Source organism: Capricornis sumatraensis, chromosome 5 (genome assembly GCF_032405125.1).
Source record: "Capricornis sumatraensis isolate serow.1 chromosome 5, serow.2, whole genome shotgun sequence".
Classification (NCBI taxonomy): Eukaryota; Metazoa; Chordata; class Mammalia; order Artiodactyla; family Bovidae; genus Capricornis; species Capricornis sumatraensis.
In genome coordinates this window covers 66,700,118-66,725,338 of record NC_091073.1, presented here as the reverse complement: position 1 = coordinate 66,725,338, position 25,221 = coordinate 66,700,118, and the positions used below count along the sequence as shown (strand labels likewise).

The window sequence follows — 25,221 nt, the reverse complement described above, 5'->3', positions numbered from 1 at the left end:
GTTTTAAGGAATTTTTCTAACCTCACCTTATAATAGGTAAGCAATACATTTTAATTCTACCAAGCCTGATTTTTCCCCCGTATTGTGAGACACCTAGAGACTGAGATCTGATAATTCTGACATAAGTATGACTTTGTGTCACTGTATGTGTACAACTTTGCATAATTACTTATATTTTTCCAACTCTTTAGAAATAATAAATGATGGTCACAAGAGCATCAGATGGCACTTCATGCTTTCCTTTTCCTTCCCAATTCCACTGACTGGCTCTGTACAAAGTGAAAGCTGTGAGCTACTGTTCATGACAGAAATGCTGTGTCCTGAAAGAGGGGTTATTCTAGTACATTACTACAGCATGTGAAATGATTATTTTATTAAGCTAGTAAAACTGCTATTTAAAATTCAAAGACTAACAAAAGTATGCTGCTTCATATTACTTGCTCATCAGTTTTGTATTTTCTTTCCTAAAAACTAAAGGGCCACATAGTTTGTAATATATGTTCCTCTCAAAATCATTAAAAGTAACGTTCAACTCTACACTCATTCTGGCTTCATACAACTATAAGGTACTTTATTTTTTTTACAGATTAAGCAACAGGGGCGACTATTAAGATTAAAGATTTGTTTTAACTAATATCTGAAAGGGCACTTCTTCATAATTTTAATTAGTATCAATAGAGCAAGTTCATATAAGGATCTTTCCTTTTTGCTTACGAGAGAAGGCAATACAACAAAAAGATATCTAATATGCATGTCTGTACTAACAGAAAGAGAAAACATACACATTTTTATTAGTAAGTTATTATTTTTGTGTCTGGTACTGTGCTTCATTCAATTTCTCTTTCTTCATTTTCAATAAAATCCTATAAGGCTGGCATTATTTCTAATTAACAGATGAGACTGAGAATCAGACAACTTACTCATCATTATACAACAAAGCATAGAACTGCTATCTGAATCTAGTGATCTGTCATTGAAGCCCAGATGCCGACACAGCTACATTTTCAGTCCAGTTGCTCAGTTGTGTTCGACTCTTTGCGACCCCATGAACGCCGGCACGCCAGGCCTCCCTGCCCATCACCAACTCTTTATTAAATAATATTTTATATCCTCTCTTTGGAAATAACACCTATAAGATATTAAACATTCAAATGCCATACAAATGCTAACATGTCCAACTCTTCAAGTGGCTATATGGTGAGAGATTTAAAAAGCAATGGCTGAGATACCTAAATGAGGCCCATTTATAGACAGGAGTAGAATAGAGGTCACTAAGGAGCTAGGTGAGATGCAGTGGGAGTGGGGAGTTATGTGCTTAACAGGTACAGTCTATTTGTGATAGTAAAGTTCTGGAGACAGATGAGGGTTAATGGTTGCACAATGTAAGTGTGTTTAATGCCACAGAACTATATACTTAGAAATAATTGAAATGGTAAGTTTTGCTAATTTTTATTCTTTAATTAAAAATTTTAATTTAGTCACAATTAAAGGCAAACAAAAGAGCCAATTTCAGCTCTTCTCTTGGCCCGATTAACTCATCTGGAGAGTCCGGGCTTCTCTTAATTGTTAAATTCTGCAACTCTGGCTTTCTTTATCCCATTTAACCCCAACAACAATTATGTAAAATACAGTAGATTACATTATCCATTTTACAGATTCCGTGTCAAAAGAACAGAAAAAGTATTAAAGAAATGATATCAAAAGTTCTCTAAAAGAGATTATCTGGAAATCAAGAGAGCTTTAAAAAAAATTTTAAGTGCCAGCTAAAACTGGCCAACTCTACCCCAGGAGAAAGCAATTTCCAAGAATTCTGATAGGTCTCTATCACTTTTTAAACTTTGTTTTCCTTTCCTTACCTACTATAATTGATCTTTCAGTTCAGTTCAGTTCAGTCTCTCAGTCCTGTCTGACTGTTTACGACCCCATGAATCACAGCACGCCAGCCTCCCTGTCCATCACCAACTCCCGGAGTTCACCTAAACTCATGTCCATCGAGTCGGTGATGCCATCCAGCCATCTCATCCTCTGTCGCCCCCTTCTCCTCCTGCCCCCAGTCCCTCCCAGCATCAGAGTCTTTTCCAATGAGTCAACACTTCACATGAGGTGCCCAAAGTACTGGAGTTTCAGCTTTAGCATCAGTCCTTCAAATGAACACCCAGGACTGATCTCCTTCAGAATGGACTGGTTGGATCTCCTTGCAGTCTAAGGGACTCACAAGAGTCTTCTCCAACACCACAGTTCAAAACCATCAATTCTTCAGCGCTCAGCTTTCTTCAAAGTCCAACTCTCAATCCATACATGACCACTGGAAAAACCATAGCCTTGACTAGACAGACCTTTGTTGGCAAAGTAATGTCTCTGCTTTGTAATAGGCTATCTAGGTAGGTCATAACTTTCCTTCCAAGGAGTAAGCGTCTTTTAATTTCATGGCTGCAATCACCATCTGCAGTGATTTTGGAGCCCCCCCCAAAAAATAGTCTGACACTGTTTCCACTGTTTCCCCATTTATTTCCCATGAAGTGATGGGACCGGATGCCATGATCTTCATTTTCTGAATGTTGAGCTTTAAGCCAACTTTTTCGCTCTCCTCTTTTACTTTCATCAAGAGGCTTTTTAGCTCCTCTTCACTTTCTGCCATAAGGATGGTGTCATCTGCATATCTGAGGTTATTGATATTTCTCCTGGCAATCTTGATTCCAGCTTTTGTTTCTTCCAGTCCAGCATTTCTCATGATGTACTCTGCATAGAAGTTAAATGAGCAGGGTGACAATATACAGCCTTGATGTACTCCTTTTCCTATTTGGAACCAGTCTGTTCCATGTCCAGTTCTAACTGTTGCTTCCTGACCTGCATACAGGTTTCTCAAGAGGCAGGTCAGGTGGTCTGGTATTCCCATCTCTTTCAGAATTTTCCACAGTTTACTGTGATCCACACAGTCAAAGGCTTTAGCATAGTTAATGAAGCAGAAATAGATGTTTTTCTGGACCTCTCTTGCTTTTTCCATGATCCAGCGGATGTTGGCAATTTGATCTCTGGTTCCTCTGCCTTTTCTAAAACCAGCTTGAACATCAGGGAGTTCACGGTTCACGTATTGCTGAAGCCTGGCCTGGAGAATTTTGAGCATTACTTTACTAGCGTGTGAGATGAGTGCAATTGTGCAGTAATTTGAGCATTCTTTGGCATTGCCTTTCTTTGGGACTAGAATGAAAACTGACCTTTTCCATTCCTGTGGCCACTGCTGAGTTTTCCAAATTTGCTGGCATATTGAGTGCAGCACTTTCACAGCATCATCTTTCAATTTGAAATAGCTCAACTGGAATTCCATCACCTCCACTAGCTTTGTAGTGATGCTTTCTAAGGCCCACTTGACTTCACATTCCAGGATGTCTGGCTCTAGATGAGTGATCACACCATCGTGATTATCTGGATCATGAAGAGCTTTTTTGTACAGTTCTTCTGTGTAGTCTTGCCACCTCTTCTTAATATCTTCTGCTTCTGTTAGGTCCAGACCATTTCTGTCCTTTATTGAGCCCATCCTTGCATGAAATGTTCCCTTGGTATCTCTAATTTTCTTGAAGAGATCTCTAGTCTTCCCCATTCTGTTGTTTTCCTATATTTCTTTGCATTGATCACTGAGGAAAGCTTTCTTATCTCTCCTTGCTATTCTTTGGAACTCTGCATTCAGATGCTTACATCTTTCCTTTTCTTCTTTGCTTTTGGCTTTTCTTCTTCTCACAGCTATTTGTAAGTCCTCCCTCCCCAGCCAGCCATTTTGCTTTTTTGCATTTCTTTTCCATGAGGATGGTCTTGATCCGTGTCTCCTGTACAATGTCACGAACCTCATTCCATAGTTCATCAGGCACTCTATCAGATCTAGGCCCTTAAATCTATTTCTCACTTCCACTGTATAATCATAAGGGATTTGATCTAGGTCATACCTGAAGGGTCTAGTGGTTTTCCCTACTTTCTTCAATTTAAGTCTGAATTTGGCAATAAGGAGTTCATGGTCTGAGCCACAGTCAGCTCCTAGTCTTGTTTTTTTCTGACTGTATAGAGCTTCTCCATCTTTGGCTGCAAAGAATATAATCAATCTGATTTCAGTGTTGACCATCTGGTGATGTCCATGTGTAGAGTATTCTCTTGTGTTGTTGGAAAAGGGTGTTTGCTATGACCAGTGTGTTCTCTTGGCAAGCCTCTGTTAAGACTTGGCCCTGCTTCATTCCGTATTCCAAGGCAAAATTTGCCTGTTACCCCAGGTATTTCTTGACTTCCTACTTTTGCATTCCAGTCCCTGATAATGAAAAGGACATCTTTTTTTGGTGTTAGTTCTAAAAGGTCTTGTAGGTCTTCTAGAACCGTTCAACTTCTTCAGCGTTACTGGTTGGGGCATAGGCTTGGATTACTGTGATATTGAAAGGTTTGCCTTGGAAATGAACAGAGATCATTCTGTTGTTTTTGAGATTGCATCCAAGTACTGCATTTCGGACTCTTTTGTTGACCATGATGGCTACTCCATTTCTTCTAAGGGATTCCTGCCCACAGTAGTAGATACAATGGTCATCTGAGTTAAATTCACCCATTCCAGTCCATTTTAGTTTGCTGATTCCTAGAATGTCAACGTTCACTCTTGCCATCTCCTGTTTGAACACTTCCAATTTGCCTTGATTCATGGACCTAACATTCCAGGTTCCTATGCAATATTGCTCTTGACAGCATCAGACCTTGCCTCTATCACCAGTCACATCCACAGCTGGGCATTGTTTTTCTTTGGCTCCATCCCTTCATTCTTTCTGGAGTTATTTCTCCACTGATCTCCAGTAGCATATTGGGCACTTACCGACCTGGGGAGTTCCTCTTTCAGTATCCTATCATTTTGCTTAGCTTCTAAGTCAAGTCACTTCAGTTGTGTCCGACTCTGTGTGACCTCATAGATGGCAGCCCACAAGGCTCTCCCATCCCTGGAATTCTCCAGGCAAGAACACTGGAGTGGGTTGCCATTTCCTTCTCCAATGCATGAAAGTGAAAAGTGAAAATGAAGTCGCTCAGTCGTGTCTGACCCTCAGCGACTCCATGGACTAGCGCCTTCCAGGCTCCTCTGTCCATGGGATTTTTCCAGGCAAGAGTACTGGAGTGGGGTGCCACTGCCTTCTCTGATAATTCTGCTTTGATATCCTATTAATTGGTCTTTACTGTCTTATAAAGAAGTCTGCCTTTAGGAAAGGAAGAGAATGTGACAAAAGAATCCTGAAACACTTTTCTGTGGTAGATATTTTTTAGATTCCATATATCAAAATAAGTGGTAAAATAGAAGGGAATTGCTGGATCATATGGTAGTTCTATTTTTAGTTTTTTGAGAAGCCTGTACACAGACTGCAGCCATGAAATTAAAAGACGCTTACTCCTTGGAAGAAAAGTTATGACCAACCTAGATAGCATATTGAAAAACAGAGACATTACTTTGCCAACAAATGTCCATCTAGTCAAGGCTATGGTTCTTCCAGTGGTCATGTATGGCTGTGAGAGCTGGACTGTGAAGAAAGCTGAGCGCCGAAGAATTGATGCTTTTGAACTGTGGTGCTGGAGAAGACTCTTGAGAGTCCCTTGGACTGCAAGGAGATCCAACCAGTCCATTCTAAAGGAGATCAACCCTGGGATTTCTTTGGAAGGACTGATGCTAAAGCTGAAACTCCAGTACTTTGGCAACCTCATGTGAAGAGTTGACTCATTGGAAAAGACTCTGATGCTGGGAGGGATTGGGGGCAGGAGAAGAAGGGGATGACAGAGGATGAGATGGCTGGATGGCATCACCGACTTGATGAACATGAGTTTAGGTGAACTTCGGGAATTGGTGATGGACAGGGAGGCTGGCGTGCTGCGATTCATGGGGTCGCCAAGAGTTGGAGATGACTGAGCGACTGAACTGAACTGAACTGGACACTGTTTTCCACAGTGGCTGCACCAATTTACATTCCCATCAACAGGGTAGGAGAGTTTTCTTTCTTCAAAATTTTCATCAACATTTGTTATTTGTAGACATTGCAATGGTAGCCATTCTGACTGTTGTGAGGTGATCTATCATTGTGGTTTTGACTTGTACTTCCCTAACAATTTGTGATGTTGAGCATCTTTTCATGTGCCTGTTAGCCATCTGTATGTCTTCTTTGGAAAAAGTTTATTCACATCTTCTGTCAATTTTTCAAAATTTTTTTATATTGAGTTGTATGAGCTGTTTACGTATTTTGGAAATTAACCACTTACCAGTCACAGCATTTACAAATATTTTCTCCCATTCAGTAGGTTGTCTTTTAGTTCTGAGAATGGTTTCTTCAGCTTCCCCAAAGCTTTTAGGTTTAACTAGGCTCTATTTATTTATTTCTGATTTTATTTATTTTGCCTTAGGAGACAGATCCAAAAATAAACACTGCAGCAATTTATGTCAAACCGTGTTCTGCCTATGTTCTCTTCTGGGAGATTTATGGTTTCAGGTCTTACATTTAGGTCTTTAATCCATTTTGACTGTACTTTTGCTTACAAAGTGAGGAGTAAAACACTTTTTATTTAAATAACAAAACTATAGGCCAGATTTCAAAAACAAACCTATAGTTAACAAAGGGAAACTGTGGGTGAAGGACAGGGAGAGATAAATTAGGAGCTTGGGATTAACATACACACATTACTATATATAAAATAGATAACCAACAAGGACCTATAGCACAGAGAACTCTATTCAATATTCTATAATAATCTACAGAAGTAAAGAACGTGAAAAAGAATGAATATATGTATAACTGAATCAGTTTGCTATACACCTGAAACTAACACAACATTGTATGTCAACTATATCCCAATAAAATTCTTTTTAAAAACAGCAAAAATAACATAAACCTACAATATTGTGGGAAACAGTACAATTCACCAAAATTCATTTCAGATCCTAATAAATTTGCACGTTACTATTCTTAAACTACAAATGAATTCATTAGAAGAAAGAACCTAACCATTTCAGTGCGAAAAGTCATCTCCCGTTCTAAGGCTGAGAGGTGAGAAAAATGACGATCATTTTCAAAAAGTCTTATCAAATGTACCCTAGAAGAAAAATAACATGTTTCAAAAGCAGGGCTAAACTATTATAAACAAAGTATAAAAACCATAAGATAGAAGAAAGAATAAATTTTTACAATAAATATTGAGATAACTTTATAGGTTGCCAATTTGTATATTTTTTTGGCATTTATAATCCAGCACTATAACACAGATAATTGTATATTTCCCCTTCATGGATCACTGCCTTGTCATGGTGCAGGGGCTTGCATAACTCAATGAAGCTATGAGCCATGCCGTGTAGGGTCACCCAAGACGGATGGATCATAGTGGAGAGTTCTGACAAAACATGATCCACTGGAGCAGGGAGGCCTGGAGAGTTGCAGTCCATGCGGTCTCAAAGAGTCGGACATGACTGGGAGACTGAACAACAACGACTGTAGATCTAAAACTCTTGTAGATTTCCCCATCCTTCTTCCCATTCCAGGCGTCCAAATCAGAACTGAGGCATGCTTTTGGTTATCTGTTATGTTTTACAAGTGCTTCTAATGTACCAGGTTTGGGGAATGTCTCTAACTGTTGAAAAGATTTAGACTATAATTTTCAATAAAATTATTTTAAGTTAAATCAGTTTTTAAATAAGTAGAACACTACATAAAGTACCAAAGAAAACAGGACTGTAAAGATATTTCATCAGTATGACTAAAAAAAAAAAAAACCAGCTGTAGGTACTGAAATAGGAGCATATGTGACAAGTAAAGTTGTAGTCAGCAATTAAACTATCCTTAATTATACAGTAGATGCTTTCCAATAAAGTAGAAAATAAAACAAAATTCCATATGGCAACCCTGTCTTCCACTCACCTTCATTTATACCTAGGACATATACCAGGGTATCACAAGCTGTAGGAAATGTTTCCTACCATTACAGTCTTAGTTCTATTAACATTGAGATCTCCCTGCAGAATAATGGTTAGAAAAGCACTGTCCCAACAGGACGCGGGGCAGATTCCATTCTTCCCAAGAGCAGAAATCCTTGAGCTCAGGTAGAAATGAAGATATGTCAGAAGAAAATTATTTTACATATAGTTTTTACAAATATATCATTTATGTAAAATAATGTATATGTGCATGCACACTGAAAGGCTCATTTAATTCAGTATTACCATTACAGGGTGTTTATCTTCATTTCTACCTGATTTCCAATTGACAGGTGCTACTAAAACTTTACATAAACCCGGAGTTTATGTCACTGCTGCTGCTGCTGCTGCTGCTGCTGCTAAGTCGCTTCAGTCGTGTCCGACCCTGTGCGACCCCACAGACAGCAGCCCACCAAGCTCCTCTGTCCCTGGGATTCTCCAGGCAAGAATACTGGAGTGGGGTGCCATTTCCTTCTCCAATGCATGCATACATGCTAAGTCGCTTCAGTCGTGCCCAACTCTGTTTGACTCCATGGACAGCAGCCCACCAAGCTCCTCTGTCCACGGGATTCTCCAGGTAAGAATACTGGAGTGGGTTCCCATTTCCTTCTCCCTTATGTCACTAACAACTCTCATTACTATAAAATGAGGAAGTTTTTTACATGAAATAAACATGAGAACTATACTACAAAAGCTAGATATTTAGGAAATACAGTGGTGAACCTTTTGGTAAAGCAAAAATATTTTAATTCATAAATTACTATTCCCATAATGCATTCATTTACAAATGTTTCACACATGAGGTTTTTAAAAAGTTTTATACACACACACATATATATGTTAACTGGTACACATATAGATATTCTATATATATAGCAAGCAGTTCATTTTTTATATATACAAACAGTGATGGTAATTTTTATAATCCAAATGTTTATATATATATCAAACCGAAACTAATCTTACCAGTGCAAAATTGCCACAAAAGCAGCTGGAAAAAGAAAAAAAGGAAAAAGTCATTAAAAGTTGCTTTATTATAATATGCCTTTAAAATGACTATTTAATAACTTTTAAAACAAACACTGCAATGTTGGAAGCTTCCAATCATGCTTCTTCAGCTCTTTTTCCATATTCTCACCATCCTGAGCTCAGTCCTACCACTCTTCACCATTTCTCAGACGTCTAGTTTTATGTCACAATCAGCAAACTATGGTCTGTGGTCTGTCTGGTCTGTTTTGTCTGCAAGCTAAAATGGTTACTTTTTTTAAGGGTTGTAAAAAATAGGAAAGAAGAATAAATAACAAAGACTGTATGTGGCCTGAAGTTTAAAATTTTTTACTTGGGTCTTTACAGAAAAAGTATATACTCACTACATGTTAACTTTCCATTTAATATATGGTAATACTATGAACCACTTTAAAACTAAACCTATACCTTCCCTCTCAACTCTGATAAGGTTTCATTAACTCTAAGATAGACAATGTCCTACTCAACTATATGTGTATCCTCTTTCTTATTCTCAAGGCAATTACTCTTAAAAATAATACTTAAGAAAAAAATCAAATATCCTACTAAGTCCATCTAGCTTTCCAAAATCTTCAAAATATTAGTGTCTCTCACCCCCTCCCCTTAATCCACATTCCCTACCCAACAAAATTATAAGGTGTAATGATGTCAATACTGTAAATGCAAAGAAGGGCTTATCACAGCTCCTTCTAAAGTTGTGATTAAAAGCCTGTCTCCTGTATCCTGCCTCTGTCAATTTCACCTCTGAAAGTGACCCAACCTTATACCTTACTGACACAAAGACCATTTGACGATAGCACTCTCAACATCTCTTATATCCATTTCAACATTTCTCTGTACAGTGATCTTTGCTTCTCTGTTCTCTACCGTCTCAGAAGAGGAAGTATCTGTTCTCTTTTCTACTGATAGCTTCTCAAATTCATGCCTTTAGCTCCATCCTTCCCAATTATTCCAAGACTGCACCATCAAGTATTTACTCTCTTCAAACCTCAATCTCACCCTCTCTCCTCAGTCCTTCCCCTTCAGCCTTTAATATTCCCAAGCCTTAAAATACTTCTCTTGATATAGTAGACCTTCCAGCTACGAAATATTCTCTTCTCCATCCCCTGCCATGCCTGACAAGATAATCAGCCAACTTCTATAAAGTTCCTATAACTCTTTTAAATGACCGATGACCCTTCATTTATCAACGTCAACAGTCTCTTTCAATTTTCCTGCTTTTCAATCTCTCTGTAGAATTTCACCAGATCCTTAGATTTCTTTCTCTATCAAGACTCATCATACCAACCTGCCAATTCTTCCATTTTCTGACCATTTTGTTTTTATATGCTTCTCTGTTTTTTAGTTTTCTCTTCTCTCTTAAAACGAAGTATGCAGGGGTTTTCCCAAGTATCTTTACTTTGCTCTCTTTTCTATCTTGGAAACCTCATTCAATGTTAATGTTTCAACTCACTTCTACATGAATAATTCCCAAGTCTACACTCCTCATGCCTGACCAAATGTTCTCTCTTCCTCTCATCACATTCCTTTTCTCTCCTACCTCATCACCTACCCAGTTCCTCTCAACATGTTTCCATCAACATGCACCTCTGACTTCTCTTCTCCATTCCTACTGTCACTACCCTCATTAAGGTCACTGCTGCCTGGGGCTTCCCTGATCCAGTGGTTAAGAGTCCACTCTGCAACGCAGGGACATCGGTTTGATCCCTGGCCCCAGAGGATCCCACATGCCACTGCAGAGCAACTAAGCCTGAGCACCATAACTACTGAGCCTGGAAGCTGCAACTACTGAGCCCACATGTAGCAACTACCGAAGCCCTGGTGCCTAAAGCCTGTGCTCCCCAACAAGAGAAGCCAGTGCACCTCAACTAGAGAAAGTCCACATGCAGCAACAAAGACATTACCACCAAAAAATAAAATAATAAATATGAAAAAGACTACTATCGTCTAGATTCTAGCATACAACTGTTTTTTTCTACCTCAGTCCATATCCAGTCCATTTTACACACTGCTGTCAAATCAATCTCTGAAGCACACTTCTGATCTTGTCACTCTGTCATTCAATGTCAACATCAAGAATGTACTAAATGTCACAAAATTGTTCACTTTAAAAATGGTTAATTTTATGTTATGTGCATTTCACCTCGTTAAAAAAAAATTATTTTCCTAAAGAAAAGAATCCATCAGTGCCATCCTACTGAATGAAGTTCAAATGCCTTAAATGTAGACTTGAATTAAGACTCCCCACGGCTGGTCCCAACCAATTTTTTGAACACTCTATGTTCTCTTTTTGTACCCTTACTTTTATTTCATATTTTCTTACTTCCATGGCTCTGATTATGCTGTTCTATAGGCCTCTAATACTTGTTCTTTGCTCCACACATCCAAATATTACTTTTTTTGGTCCCAATTAAAATCCCACATTTTCCGTAACTAGACATCTGACAAAATCTAAATATGAACCCCTATTATTTCTCAAGTATTGTCTACATGCTCCAGATGTGGAGATCCATTCTACTTTAATATCACCAATCAACTTACGATGGAAAAGAAATCACAGCTTACATTAGGAGACATCTATCTGTGTTTCAATATACAACAGCAGCCAGTATGAGCAAGGACTAGGCTCAAAATTGATCTTAATGAAACAGCAAAATTTACATCTTCAAAAATTAGGAATGCAAATAAAGAAAAATCGTTCAAGGGCTTAAATAAGAAGGCAATTTAGGCATCAAGCTCCTCAGCAAGATGAAAGTAAATAGATACCAACATGGAGAAATATATTGCCTAATTTGATCCTATTTCCCCTGTGAAAGATTCTCAACTCATTAAAACCAACACATTATTTTGCTTCATTCAAGGTGCAGAAAAATATAAAGTCTGACCTCCCCCTCCCCCAAAGCTACCATTTTCACTAGGGATAAATGGCTGCCTTAAGATGACATTTTGTTGGTGACACATGAAGTTATCACTGTGCCTGCAAACCTTTGAAAATGTTTTAAAATAAGAACTAAGGGGGCTCGGAATTCTTGTCAGCGATTTTCCAGATATTGGAACTCGCCATTATTGCTGGAAACTTGCTTGTTAAACTGATAAGTCAAGATTCACGGAAACCACGTCCAACCCTAGGCTCAAGAGGGTACACGGGTCTCTCCATTGTGAGCCTAGCCTCCCGGGAGTGCTGGTCTCGGAGCTGTCGGGGCTCCAGCAAGGGGCTTTCCTCGGTCGGTTCCGCTCACCTATGCAGATGGCCCCCCTGCCCGAGACCCGACGTCTTTGCAATAGTTGCGCCTTGTCCCAGAGCTGCTCCAGCAAAGAGCTGAGAAACGGAAAGCGGCCGTTCAGAAAATCGGGCCTTGTGACCATCTCCACTGGCACGCAGTTCTGCGTTTTCAGGTTTCGGATCCTCCTCGGCGAATAATCCCGGGCGCCCCCTGGCAGGTTCCTCCTGCGTGTGCGCAAAGGCAGCTCCGGCCTTTTCACCTCCTTCTTCGGCTCCTCCTCCAACTCCCGCTCCCCAGTTCCTGTGGCCCGGCGCCGCCGTCTAGACTGCGTGGAGCGGAGAGAGTGCGACGGCTCTGAAGCCGCACCTCTGAGCTTATTCCTCGTTTGCCCGACCATTTTCTCATAGTCCCCGTTCGGATGGGGCTGGTACTCTCTCCGGCGCCGGCCCGGCCCGGCCCGGCCCAGTCAGGCGAGGTCCGCAAGAGGCCTGGCTCGGCTCACAGCCTCAACGACTCGTCGCAGCGCCGTTGCAGGCTGCCCGGTCGTCAAGGCGACCACGAAACAAAACCCAGGCTGCCTGGCGCCGCTCGTGCGCCGCTCACGGGCGCAGCCCCACGTGCGCTTATCCTGCGCACCCTGCCACGTGCACCTCCCACGCGTTCAGCCCCAGGTGCCCTTACCCAAAGCACCACGCGCAGCCTCCCTCGTGCGCTACCACGCGTGCAGCCCCATGTGCGCAGGTCCTTAGCACCGCCCCTCGCGGACTCTCCCACGTGCGCTCGCACGTGTCCATTCTGTAGTGAGCGGACTGCTCCGCGCCCCAAGCACATCTCCTCGCGCGTTTCCCCGCGCATCTTCTCACGTGCGCGGCTCAGCTGTCATACCTTGCTAGCGGACAAGACAAGAACTTTCTTCGTTTTAATTCCTTTCTTCGGGTTTAGCCTTAGCTTTGTTTTTGCCAAAAGGTTGTCTGTTTCAAGGTTATTAAAAAAAAGGATATCTCAATTTTAAAAGTAACAGTAGGGGAAAAAAAAAAAAGCGAGGGGAAGAAGCTAGAGCGTGTGACGCGCCTGGCACTTATTAGGAGCGTCTCTCCTCGCCTCCTTGAACACTTGGCTGGTATGGGACACGTAGAGTTCATCTCCTACACCGAGGCAGTGGCCCGAGGCTGCAGGCAGCAGGTGGCAGAGCTGGCGTGAACCCGGTGAGTCTAACCGCACAGCCTGAGGTTGAATGCGAATTCAGTGTTCTCCCCTTTGAGGACAGTTTATCCATCTATTCTGAAGTGAAATTGTGTCCCAAACCAGATTGCTCAGAATTCCTCAGCAGTTGAGCGCGGAGCTGTGCTCAGCACTCTCACCTTTCTGAACCAGAAACCACCCAGGACCACATAAAAGGAGAAACCCACAGTCACTGCAGAGCCATTCGCGACGCCACAGCGACTGGCAAAGGTGCACAGGGACCATGGCGCTTGTCACGTCCTCTGCTCCCGGCTCTGCGGCCGGATCCCACACCGCCTCACGTGCCATCTGTTTCCCGACCGATCCAACTCCCTAAAACCCCTTTCCCCCCATCTGGTCTAGACGCCCTGCGGCTAGGTTAATTTCCCGGATGCCACACCGCTCAGAAATACTCAGGACTCCCATTAGCCCATAAATAAAAGTTAAACTCCTTGGCTTGTTTATTGGCACCTTTAGTAGCCTGCCCCATCTACCTTTTCAACTTCAGTTTCCCACGTCCCCGGACACAGATCTTCCTCTCCAGTCATTCCAAGTGAGGTCTTCAATGTGACTCCGTAACTGTCCCTTTACTCATAACCTGAAGCCCTCTTGCGTTCTCATCCGTTTTTGCCTGACTCTCAGTTTTGTTACTTTCCAAGCCCCACCCGGTTTCTCCAGCCCAGGTTAATTTCCCTATTCTGCAGGTCTAAAATCTTGTCACTTAAATTCAGTAAGTGTTATTATTAATTTGCTGGTTTGTAAGATTACCCGCCCCCCGCGCCCGCCCCAAGGAACCTTTCTGTGTTACTGGCACTGTGTTTGCTGCTTAAAATGTTCACGCATTTAGGGAATTCCCTAACAGTCTAGTGGTTAGGACCTCACTCTTTAATTGCTGAGGGCCTAGATTCAATACTCACCCCCATCTCCACCCCCACCCCCGCGGGGCTAAAAAAATTTACAAAATGTTTTCGTATTTAATCGTATTTAAATTCAGACTGTAACTGTATGAATTAGGAAACCGTGGACTAAGGATGTAGTGATTTACCCAAGTTTTCACAACTGAAAAATCGTCCAACTCTTTGTTTAAAATACAAGGCACTTATGGGTGGTTGATAAAAACATTTGAAAAATATGCAAATTCAAAAAATACCTTATTTTTTCATATGAATATTCTAATATTGTTTTTGGAGTGCTATGATTATGTTTTCCTTTAATGAAAAGGAAATTATAGAATTATGTAAGACATGAATTGGGTGCATTTGCATCTTTATGTATGTATTAGATAGAGCATCTGATTCTGGAGCTTTTTTATTTCCCTTTATCATTATATATTTATAATATATATTATTAGTCGCTCAGTCGTGTCCGACTTTTTGCAACCCCGTGGACTGTAGCCCACCAGGCTCCTCTGTCCAAGGGATTTTCTAGGCAAAAATACTAGAGTGGGTTGCCATTTCCTCCTCCAGGGGACCTTCCCAACTGTACATAAAGGAGACTTCATTAATGTGCATTAGAGGATACCCCAGGTTAACTGTCATAGAAAACTGTCTCTTGAGCCTTTAAATTCTATACCAATTCTACATCTCTGGTTGGCCGACTGTTTGTTTCTTTACTTAGGTTTTAAGGTGAATGACCTGGGGTTATTTGTTTCCATCAACCTGATTGTGAATCTATTTACAGGCTACTACTTCTGGTATCACTTTGGGAAATTTATATTTTCCAACAGACATTTCAAGTCAACTGAATTATACACTCTTTTACCTGAAATTGATATGGTCACCTGTGCCTTTTCTAAAAATCAGTGTTTTCCCAAATAATCTGTTTATTCCTCAACTCTGTGATTTTTCCTAGATGTGTTCAAGTTATGTCTTGTTGAATATTTTCAAAGGTAATTTGAGGGTCCCTGTTGATAGATTATCAACTTAAGTGATTTTATGTTTTACATCTTTGTTGTTCGTGAGGAGTGGGTAGTTTTCTGTGAGCAAAACGTGGCTGCTACTGGGATGTTGGCCAAATGTCATTTTCAGTGACATTTTCTTGTATAACTCTGAACTGAAATTTATGATTTTGGTCTTCTCTTCAGTCTGTTTTGTCTGCTTCTTATGTTTCTCTCTTTGCGAATTTGTTTCTTCGAATTTCCTGTTGTCTTTTGGATCACTCCATGTGCAAACAGAATACAGCATATGCTTACCCTTAGTCTGGCCCTCAAAGGTTCAAATCTGGTCATGTTCTCCATTTAAAAAATAATTCTTATGATGTTCATTGTACCGTTATTTACGTAAGTGGAAATTAGAGCTCCCATGTCAAACAGTGAATTACAGAACACCGATGATGGTGAAGCATTACTAAATTCGATAAAGTAATTTTAAATGAATATTTAACAGTATGCTGCTGCTAAGTCACTTCAGTCATGTCCGACTCTGTGTGACCCCATAGATGGCAGCCCACCAGGCTCCCCTGTCCCTGGGATTCTCCAGGCAAGAATACTGGAGTGGGTTGCCATTTCCTTCTCCAATGCATGAAAGTGAAAAGTAAAAGTAAAGTCGCTCAGTAGTGTCCGACTCTTAGCAACCCCATGGACTGCAGCCTACCAGGCTCCTTTGGCCATGGAATTCTCCAAGCAAGAGTACTGAAGTGGGTTGCCAGTGCCTTCTCCAATTTAACAGTATAGGAAAATACTTATAGTGTTAAAAATGGGCTTACCGGGTGGAGCTGATGGTAAAGAACCTGCCTGCCAGTGCAGGAGATACCGGAGATGTGGGTTGATCTCTGAGTCAGAAAGATCCCCTGGAGGAGGGCATGGCGGCTACTCTAGTATTCTTATCTAGAAAATCCCATGGACAGAGAAGCCTGGCAGACTACAGTCCATAAAGTCACAAAGAGTTGGACACCATTGAGGTGATTTAGCATGCATATAGTGTTAAAGGTAAAATAAGCAGTGTATATATGATTCAGTGTATAGTAAACACATAGAATTAACTGTGTCCCATGGACTTCCCTGGTGACTCAGATGGTAAGGCATCTGTCTGCAATGCAGGAGACCTGCCTTTGCTCCCTGGGTTGGGAAGATCCCCTGGAGAAGGAAATAGCAACCTACTCCAGTGCTTTTGCCTGGAAAATCCCATGAATGGAGGAGCCAACATAGGTTTAACATAGAAGTAACCCCATACATAGGAGTAACCCCATAGGCCTACAGTCCATGGGGTTGCAAAGAGTCAGATACAAATTGAGTGACTTTACATACTCCCCTCTAAATCTTTTACATAGAAGACTCATATATGGAAAATTACCAGTGTTGTGACGTTTAGTTAGTAACTTAGTCACTCTAATATTTATCTCCTGATCTGAAAAACGCTGAAGCACTGAAAGCATAGTAAAGCATCTAAAAGAGTACATGCTTACTTTTAAAACTGTTACTATATCTTGGGGACTTACCTGGTGGTCCAGTGGTTAAGACTCCAAGCTCCCACTGCAAGGGGCAGGGCTTTGATTCTTGGTCAGGGAACTAAGATCATACATGTTGTACACTGTGACCAAAAAATAAGATAAAGTGCTCTACAGTGACCATATTTAGAATATACTGATGAGTATTATTTCCAATTAGTGTTTTGCTCACCTATATTTTTGTCATTAGTTTTATGTTAGTTCTATTGTTAAACAGTAATAAGAATTCTGTGTTCACTAGTTAACTGAGAAAACTGAGAGTTGCCTAAATGATTTTGCATTCTCTCAGTAAGCGGAGGGATAGATTGTGTATATGAGGGGAAACATGACACTCAGTTTTATTCTGTTGAACAGAATCATGGCATGTTTTCATCTTGTATAACTTCCCTAACAGTGTTCATTTATTTTGAGCTAGCTATTTTGGACACAGTTGTTGCAGTCATATTTAGCTACATGCTTGTTAATGACAATGACTTAAATCAGTATTCCTAATACTTATTTTCTGCTGAACTAACAGTGCATTATAATTTTATACAATGCAGTATATTCTCAAATTATTTCTGTCTCTTTGAAATGAAGATAATACGTGATTTAGCAAATTGTTTCCCTCACATAGAGATTTTCCAGTTATCTATGTCTAAAACTTGTCTCAATTTTCTTTTAGTAAAGCAATTGCTTTTCTTTATGCCAAAATGCAGTGAAACTCTAAAACCAGCAGATGGCAGTAATGACTTGTAAATCAGGATTTTAAAAATTAACAAAGTTCATTTTTTTTAATGTGAAAAAATCACTGTTACTGTACATCAGTTAACTAAATAGGAAATGTAGGGAAATTTGAAATTAATCCATCATAAAGATATTACATTGCATATTTCATATATCAAAATAATTAAAATATTCATCATGGCCAGTGTTCAGTTTTCACAAATAATAATGATTTTGCTTTCATTGAATCAGGTATTTTTAATCAAGTTTAAGTGTTTTAACTTTGCACAAATATATAGATATAAATTTAAGTTGATAATTGAGTTACATCTATATCTAGCTTAGTTATATGGATCTGGAAAGATTGAGATAAGTGAATATTGCTTTGAAAATGTTATACAAGTTGATAATTTAAAATACTAATTTCACTTTAATAATATGCATACAAAATGAGGTTTTATTTGTGCTATTTCACCGTTTGTTATACATTACTTCCCCCCCCCCCCTTTATGGAACAAAGAATTGAAATTGGCATCAAAGTGTTTACCTCTAGTCTGTCATCATTAACTAGTTCTAAAGATGAGAGCAAAATTCTTAGGCTCTCATGATTGTGTTAACTATTATTGAGCCACATATCCAAGATTTTTTCAGAGCATTTAGATTTAGTGATTTTATTCATTTCAATTAAGTTTTTAAAAGAGGAACTGAATGAGATTCATTTTCTATACTTTTGTAAGACTTCCTATAAATTCACAAAGATGAAAAAAATTCTGTTTATTCATGTATCTCTGTATTTGCTTCAAAACAGAATAACCATAGACTCAGTTTTCTTGGTGGCTGTTTATTTTCTGATTGGTCTGTTTCATATATGTTAAAAGGTCCTTTCAAATTCATCTGCAGCAAGTTACTTCCACTAAAAGAAATGTCTTTGCACATGTATGTTTTATGAAACAACAGCTTCAGTCTAAAAACATTACATATCTTGCATTGATTCATTTTTACATAGTGCATTTGCTGCTATGAATTACTTTATAGAGCCTGTTTCGATTCCAGTTTTATGCAGGTGCTTGTTCATAGAAGAAAATGGAAAGTCATCAAATTGCAGTGAAGCATACAGCTTGAATGTAAATACATCTGTATGTGACACTTTGTGTAAACACTGCCTTTTCATCCACAGGAGAAAAGATATCTTGTAATAAGTTGAAATTTCTGGAAGTTCTAGTCCTTCTGTGTCTGTGAGGGTCCTATTCTCCTTTTAAAACTGTCTCTCAACCACCCATACTGGTTAGTTCCCCAGGCCTATATCAGATGAAATGAGATCTGCTTGACCTTAAACAGCTTTATATAGAAATATTTCATTCAGAGGAAGGAAGATAATCCATTAATTAATTGGGAGAATTCCTTCACTTCCCCCACAGAGAGACCACCTGATCGCATAATATGTACACACTGATTTGAGCAGAAGGGTACTCGGTAATCATTTTTAAATGACTTAACTAATACATACATAACCACGGGCATGTATTTATGTCATACCCCCAAAGTCCATTTTTCCATGAACCCAATGATGATAGTTCCTTGAATAATTTTCAACATATGGATTTTAAAAATTTTATAACCAAAGTAACTAATACAAGAACTACTACAAATAAGCAAAAGTCTTAGACCATATTAAAGAATGGACTGTTGTTTATGTATGAACAGGTTAGATGCAAAATATAGCAAAAAAAGAAGTGAAACATAAGACACATGTGTGCTATGTTTTATATCTCATTTTAGATTGACTTAAGATTTAACTTTGATTATGACATAGTGGTAAAGAAATATCAGTGGGATATTAGCCAGTATGTCTTGGCAATTTACTTCACCAGCTCTGATTTCTTCAACTATGAAATAAAGACTTTGGACTACATAGCCTTATTAAAGGGCTTCCTAAGTGGCCTAGTGGTAAAGAACCCACTTGCCAGTGCAGGAGACATTAAGAGACACAGGTTCAATCCCTGGGTTGGGAAGATCCCCTGGAGGAGGGCATGGCAACCCACTCCAGTATTCTTGCCTAGAGAATCCCATGGACAAAGGAGCCTGGCAGGCTACAGTTTATGGGGTTGCAAAGAATCAGACATAACTGAAGCCACTTAGCATGCATGCACAGCCTTATTTAAGTCTTTTAAAGTTGATTCCAGTTAGTATTTGAACATATGTTTAGGTAGCTGGAAAAATATACATGTTGAGTTATATAATGCCTTGTACCAAACTCCCTTGTTAACCGTGCTTCTCTTCTCTCCTTACCTGTCTCTAGCTATGTGTTCAGATTCCACCTTGATGGTCTTCATTTCAGTTCAGTTCAGTCGCTCAGTCATATCCGACTCCTTGCGACCCCATGAATCACAGCACGCCAGGCCTCCCTGTCCATTACCAACTCCCGGAGTTTACCCAGACTCACGTCCATCGAGTCCGTGATGCCATCCAGCCATCTCATCCTGGGTCGTCCCCTTCTCCTCCTGCCCCCAATCTCTCCCAGCATCAGAGTCTTTTCCAATGAGTCAACTCTTCGCATGAGGTGTCCAAAGTACTGGAGTTTCAGCTTTAGCATCATTCCTTCCAAAGAAATCCCAGGGTTGATCTCCTTCAGAATGGACTGGTTGGATCTCCTTGCAGTCCAAGGGATTCTCAAGAGTCTTCTCCAACACCACAGTTCAAAAGCATCAATTCTTCGGCACTCAGCCTTCTTCACAGTCCAACTCTCACATCCATACATGACCACTGGAAAAACCATAGCCTTGACTAGATGGACCTTTGTTGGCAAAGTAATGTCTCTGCTTTTGAATATGCTATCTAGGTTGGTCATAACTTTTCTTCCAAGGAGCAAGCGTCTTTTAATTTCATGGCTGCAGTCACCATCTGCAGTGATTTTGGAGCCCCCAAAAATAAAGTCTGTCACTGTTTCTACTGATTCCCCATCTATTTCCCATGAAGTGATGGGACCGGATGCCATGATCTTCGTTTTCTAAATGTTGAGCTTTAGGCCAACTTTTTCACTCTCCTCTTTCACTTTCATCAAGAGGCTTTTCAGTTCCTCTTCACTTTCTGCCATAAGGATGGTGTCATCTGCATATCTGAGGTTATTGATATTTCTCCCGGCAGTCTTGATTCCAGCTTGTGTTTCTTCCAGTCCAGTGTTTCTCATGATGTACTCTGCGTATAAGTTAAATAAGTAGGGTGACAGTATACAGCCTTGACGTACTCCTTTTCCTATTTGGAACCAGTCTGTTGTTCCATGTCCAGTTCTAACTATTGCTTCCTGACCTGCATACAGATTTCTGAAGAGGCAGGTTAGGCGGTCTGGTATTCCCATCTCTTTCCAGACTTGATTGTGATCCACACAGTCAAAGGCTTTGGCATAGTCAATAAAGCAGAAATAGATGCTTTTCTGGAACTCTCTTGCTTTTCCCATGATCCAGCAGATGTTGGCAATTTGATCTCTGGTTCCTCTGCCTTTTCTTTTAGAACTAACACCCAAAAAAGATGTCCTTTTCATTATAGGGGACTGGAATGCAAAAGTAGGAAGGCAAGAAACACCTGGAGTAACAGGCAAATTTGGCCTTGGAATGCAGAATGAAGCAAGGCAAAGACTAATAGAGTTTTGCCAAGAAAATGCACTGGTCATAGCAAACACCCTCTTCCAACAACACAAGAGAAGACTCTACACATGGACATCACCAGATGGTCAACACCAAAATCAGATTGATTATATTCTTTGCAGTCAAAGATGGAGAAGCTCTATACAGTCAACAAAAACAAGACCAGGAGCTGACTGTGGCTCAGATCATGAACTCCTTATTGCCAAATTCAGGCTTAAACTGAAGAAAGTAGGGAAAACTGCTAGACCATTCAAGTATGACCTAAATCAAATCCCTTATGATTATACAGTGGAAGTGAGAAATAGATTTAAGGGCCTAGATCTGATAGATAGAGTGCCTGATGAACTATGGAATGAGGTTCGTGACATTGTACAGGAGACACGGATCAAGACCATCACCATGGAAAAGAAATGCAAAAAAGCAAAATGGCTGTCTGGGGAGGCCTTACAAATAGCTGTGAAAAGAAGAGAGGTGAAAAGCAAAGGAGAAAAGGAAAGATGTAAGCATCTGAATGCAGAGTTCCAACGAACAGCAAGAAGAGATAAGAAAGCCTTCTTCAGCAATCAATGCAAAGAAATAGAGGAAAACAACAGAATGAGAAAGACTACAGATCTCTTCAAGAAAATTAGAGATACCAAGGGAACGTTTCATGCAAAGATGGGCTCAATAAAGGACAGAAATGGTCTGGACCTAACAGAAGCAGAAGATATTAAGAAGAGGTGGCAAGAATACATGGAAGAACTGTACAAAAAAGATCTTCACGACCCAGATAATCATGATGATGTGAACACTAATCTAGAGCCAGACATCCTGGAATGTGAAGTCAAGTGGGCCTTAGAAAGCATCACTACGAACAAAGCTAGTGGAGGTGATGGAATTCCAGTTGAGCTGTTTCAAATCCTGAAAGATGATGCTGTGAAAGTGCTGCACTCAATATGCCAGCAAGTTTGGAAAACTCAGCAGTGGCCACAGGACTGGGAAAGGTCAGTTTTCATTCCAATTCCAAAGAAAGGCAATGCCAAAGAATGCTCAAACTACCGCACTATTGCACTCATCTCACATGCTCGTAAAGTAATGCTCAAAATTCTCCAAGCCAGACTTCAGCAATACGTGAACCATGATGGTCTTACTCTCTGCAATATACCCCTCAATTTGTTCCCTATCCTGTCCTTCGGTTGCTACACCTCTCACTGCCAGCTCAGATGAACTAAGCCTATCTCACTCTACCTATTCAGCCCAGTCCCAACCTGGCCTCCACTGCATCCCTAAACTCTGTTCTGGTTCTTTCCTGATTCTATATGATGTCCAGTCTCTTAGATACAGTTGACTTCGTTGTTCCTATTCTCTAATTACGTCCATCCTTTAGAAGCCTAAATGGCAACTAGTATATAAAGGGAAAAGGAAACGTCCCTAAATAATAAGTGTTTTTATGAAGACCACCAAGCTCTTGCTTTGGACATCAGAGTCCTGCTTTCACATAAATATTAACCTGTTCTTAAAAGGTAAATGTGGAAGTTTAGAATTTCCTTCTTGTCATTGCTACAATCTGAAACTCTTCTTGAAACTCATCAGTGACAATGTAAAATTTGGTAGGAGAAAATTTGTTGAGTTATGTGTTTATATTTCTTAATTAAGATTATGTACCTGGAGACACAGAAGACAATGTATTGTATAAATCCATGTATGTGAAAGGCCCATCAGAAGGATATTCAGAGAAACATAAAGTTAAGACAATGTAGGCCTTAATTTTTCTTTCTAAAATCTAGAAATATTTGTTATAGGGTTTAGCATAGAGTCTTAGTTGTGAATACAGACAGGGTTTGAAACCTGGCTATCTCACTTACTTTGTAGGTCTCTGAGCATTTAATTTCTCTAAGCCTCAATTTTCTCATACCTCAAATGGGAATAATAATAGCACACCCCTCAAAGAGTTGTTGCAAAGATTAAGTAAGATAATGTATATAAAGTATATAGATATAGTAAGTGTTTTATAAAAGTAAATAAGTATTACCATATCAAGGCTCAAGATGGAAATGGAATTATTTATATCATCTTTTTCTTTTCCAGGGAGTCCAAAGAAACAGCTACAATTCTTCCAAGGGAAAAAAAGAGGAGATAAAAATAACCCAATTTAAATTGAGAGCCTAAAACCATACAATGCTATCTAATAGGCAGAATTATCTTCTTTTTACAGATAAAAAGGAATTTTGAGGCAGGGAGAAGATTTTAGACTGCTCACTCTTAACTCACAAGTACACATGATTTACTCCCCTGGAAGTCCTCAAAGTTGACAAGTTGGGCCCTAAAAAATGGAAATGAAATATTTTCTGGATAGCTTTTTTTATGTTTTAAAGTAACAGCTTTAGTGATATATAATTCACATAGCATGAAATATACTCTTTTAAAGTGTAGGATTCAGTGACTTTAGTATATTCACAGTGTTGTGGTACAATCACTGCTATCTAATTCCACATTTTTACTACCCCACACCCCCAAAATACATCATACTAGCTAGCTGTCATTCCCATTTCTCCTTCCTTCTATCCCCTAGCGGTCTGCTTTCTGTCTCTCTGAGTATCTTTCTACTGGGCATTTCATATAAATGGAATCACACAATATGTTGTTTTTTGTGTCTGGCTTCATTCACCTAGGATAATGTTTTCAAGGCTCATCCATGTTTAGCACGTATCAGTACATTTCTTCTTATAGCTAAATAATATTTAGTTACATAAATATAACACATTTCATTTATCTGTTTGCCAGTTAATGGACATTTGGGTTGTTTCTACTTTTATGGATATTATGAATTATAGGAATATATATATACAAGTTTTTATACGAACATATGTTTCCATTTCTCCTAGATATATACCAGGCATAGAACTCCTAGGTTATGTGGTAACTCTACCTTTAACATTTTAATGAACCACCAGACTGTCTTCCAAAGTGGCCAGCCATATCATTTTATATTCTCACCACCAATGTACAAGGGGTCCAATTTCTTTACATCCTTGCCAACACTTGTTACTCTCAATCTTTTGATTATAGCCATCATAGTGGGTGTGAAGTGGTAGCTCATTGGCTTTTTAAAATTGTTGTTTAGTCATTAAGTCGTGTTCTGCTCTTTTGCTACCCTATGAACTGTAGCCCACCAGGCTCCTCCTGTCCATGGGATTTCCCAAGCAAGAATACTGTAGTGGGTTGCCATTTCCTTCTCCAGGCGATCTTTCTGACCCAGGGATTGAACCTGCATCTCTTGCATTGGCAGCTGGGTTCTTTACCACTGAGCAGCTCAGTGGTAAAGGGCTAATTGTTTTTAATTAATAGACTTTATTTCTTAGAATAGTTTTAGAATTACATAAAAACTGAGCAGGAAGTACAGAATTCCTATATGTCCCCATATACCCTTCCCCTCTACTGTTGCACACAGTTTTTCCTGTTAGTAACATTTTGCACTAGTTTGGTACATTTGTTACAATTGATAAATTAATATTGATACTTTTTTATTAACTTAGGTAATTATAGTTTGCATTATGGCTCACTCTTTGAGCTGTATGGTTCTTTGGGCTTTGACAAATGCATCATGTCATGTATCCACCATTATAATATCATCAGAATAGTTTCATCACCCTAAAAAGTCTATGTTTCACCTTTTCATCCCTCTCTCTTCCCAAACCTCTGCAAACCAGTGATCTTTTTACTATCTCCATGTGCTTAGTCACTCAGTCATGTCTGACTCTTTGAGACCGCATGGACTATAGTCCGGCAGGCTCCTTTGTTCGTGGGGGAATTCTCCAGGCAAGAATACTGGAGTGGGTTGCCATGCCCTTCTCCAGGGGATCTTCCCAACCCAGGGATCAAACCCAGGTCTCCCATATTTGCAGGCAGTTTCTTTACCATCTGAGCCACTAGGGAAGTCTGCTATCTCCATAGTTTTGCCTTTTCCAGAATGTCATACACAGTGGCTGTACCATTTTGCATTCTCACCAGTAATAACTGT

General features: G+C 39.8%; 1 protein-coding gene across 1 annotated transcript in view; it reads right to left on the bottom strand.

The window, feature by feature from the left end:
• DPY19L2 (dpy-19 like 2) overlaps positions 1 to 12,607 on the bottom strand; it is a 93,440-nt gene extending 80,833 nt beyond the window's left edge. The window contains exons 1-3 of the mRNA XM_068972835.1: positions 12,226 to 12,607; positions 8,927 to 8,951; positions 6,999 to 7,086 (exon numbers count right to left, since the gene is read on the bottom strand). Coding sequence (XP_068828936.1) covers positions 6,999 to 7,086; positions 8,927 to 8,951; positions 12,226 to 12,607 — 495 coding nt within the window. The remainder of the gene's footprint in view (positions 1 to 6,998; positions 7,087 to 8,926; positions 8,952 to 12,225) is intronic.
• Between the last annotated feature and the right edge of the window lie 12,614 nt (positions 12,608 to 25,221).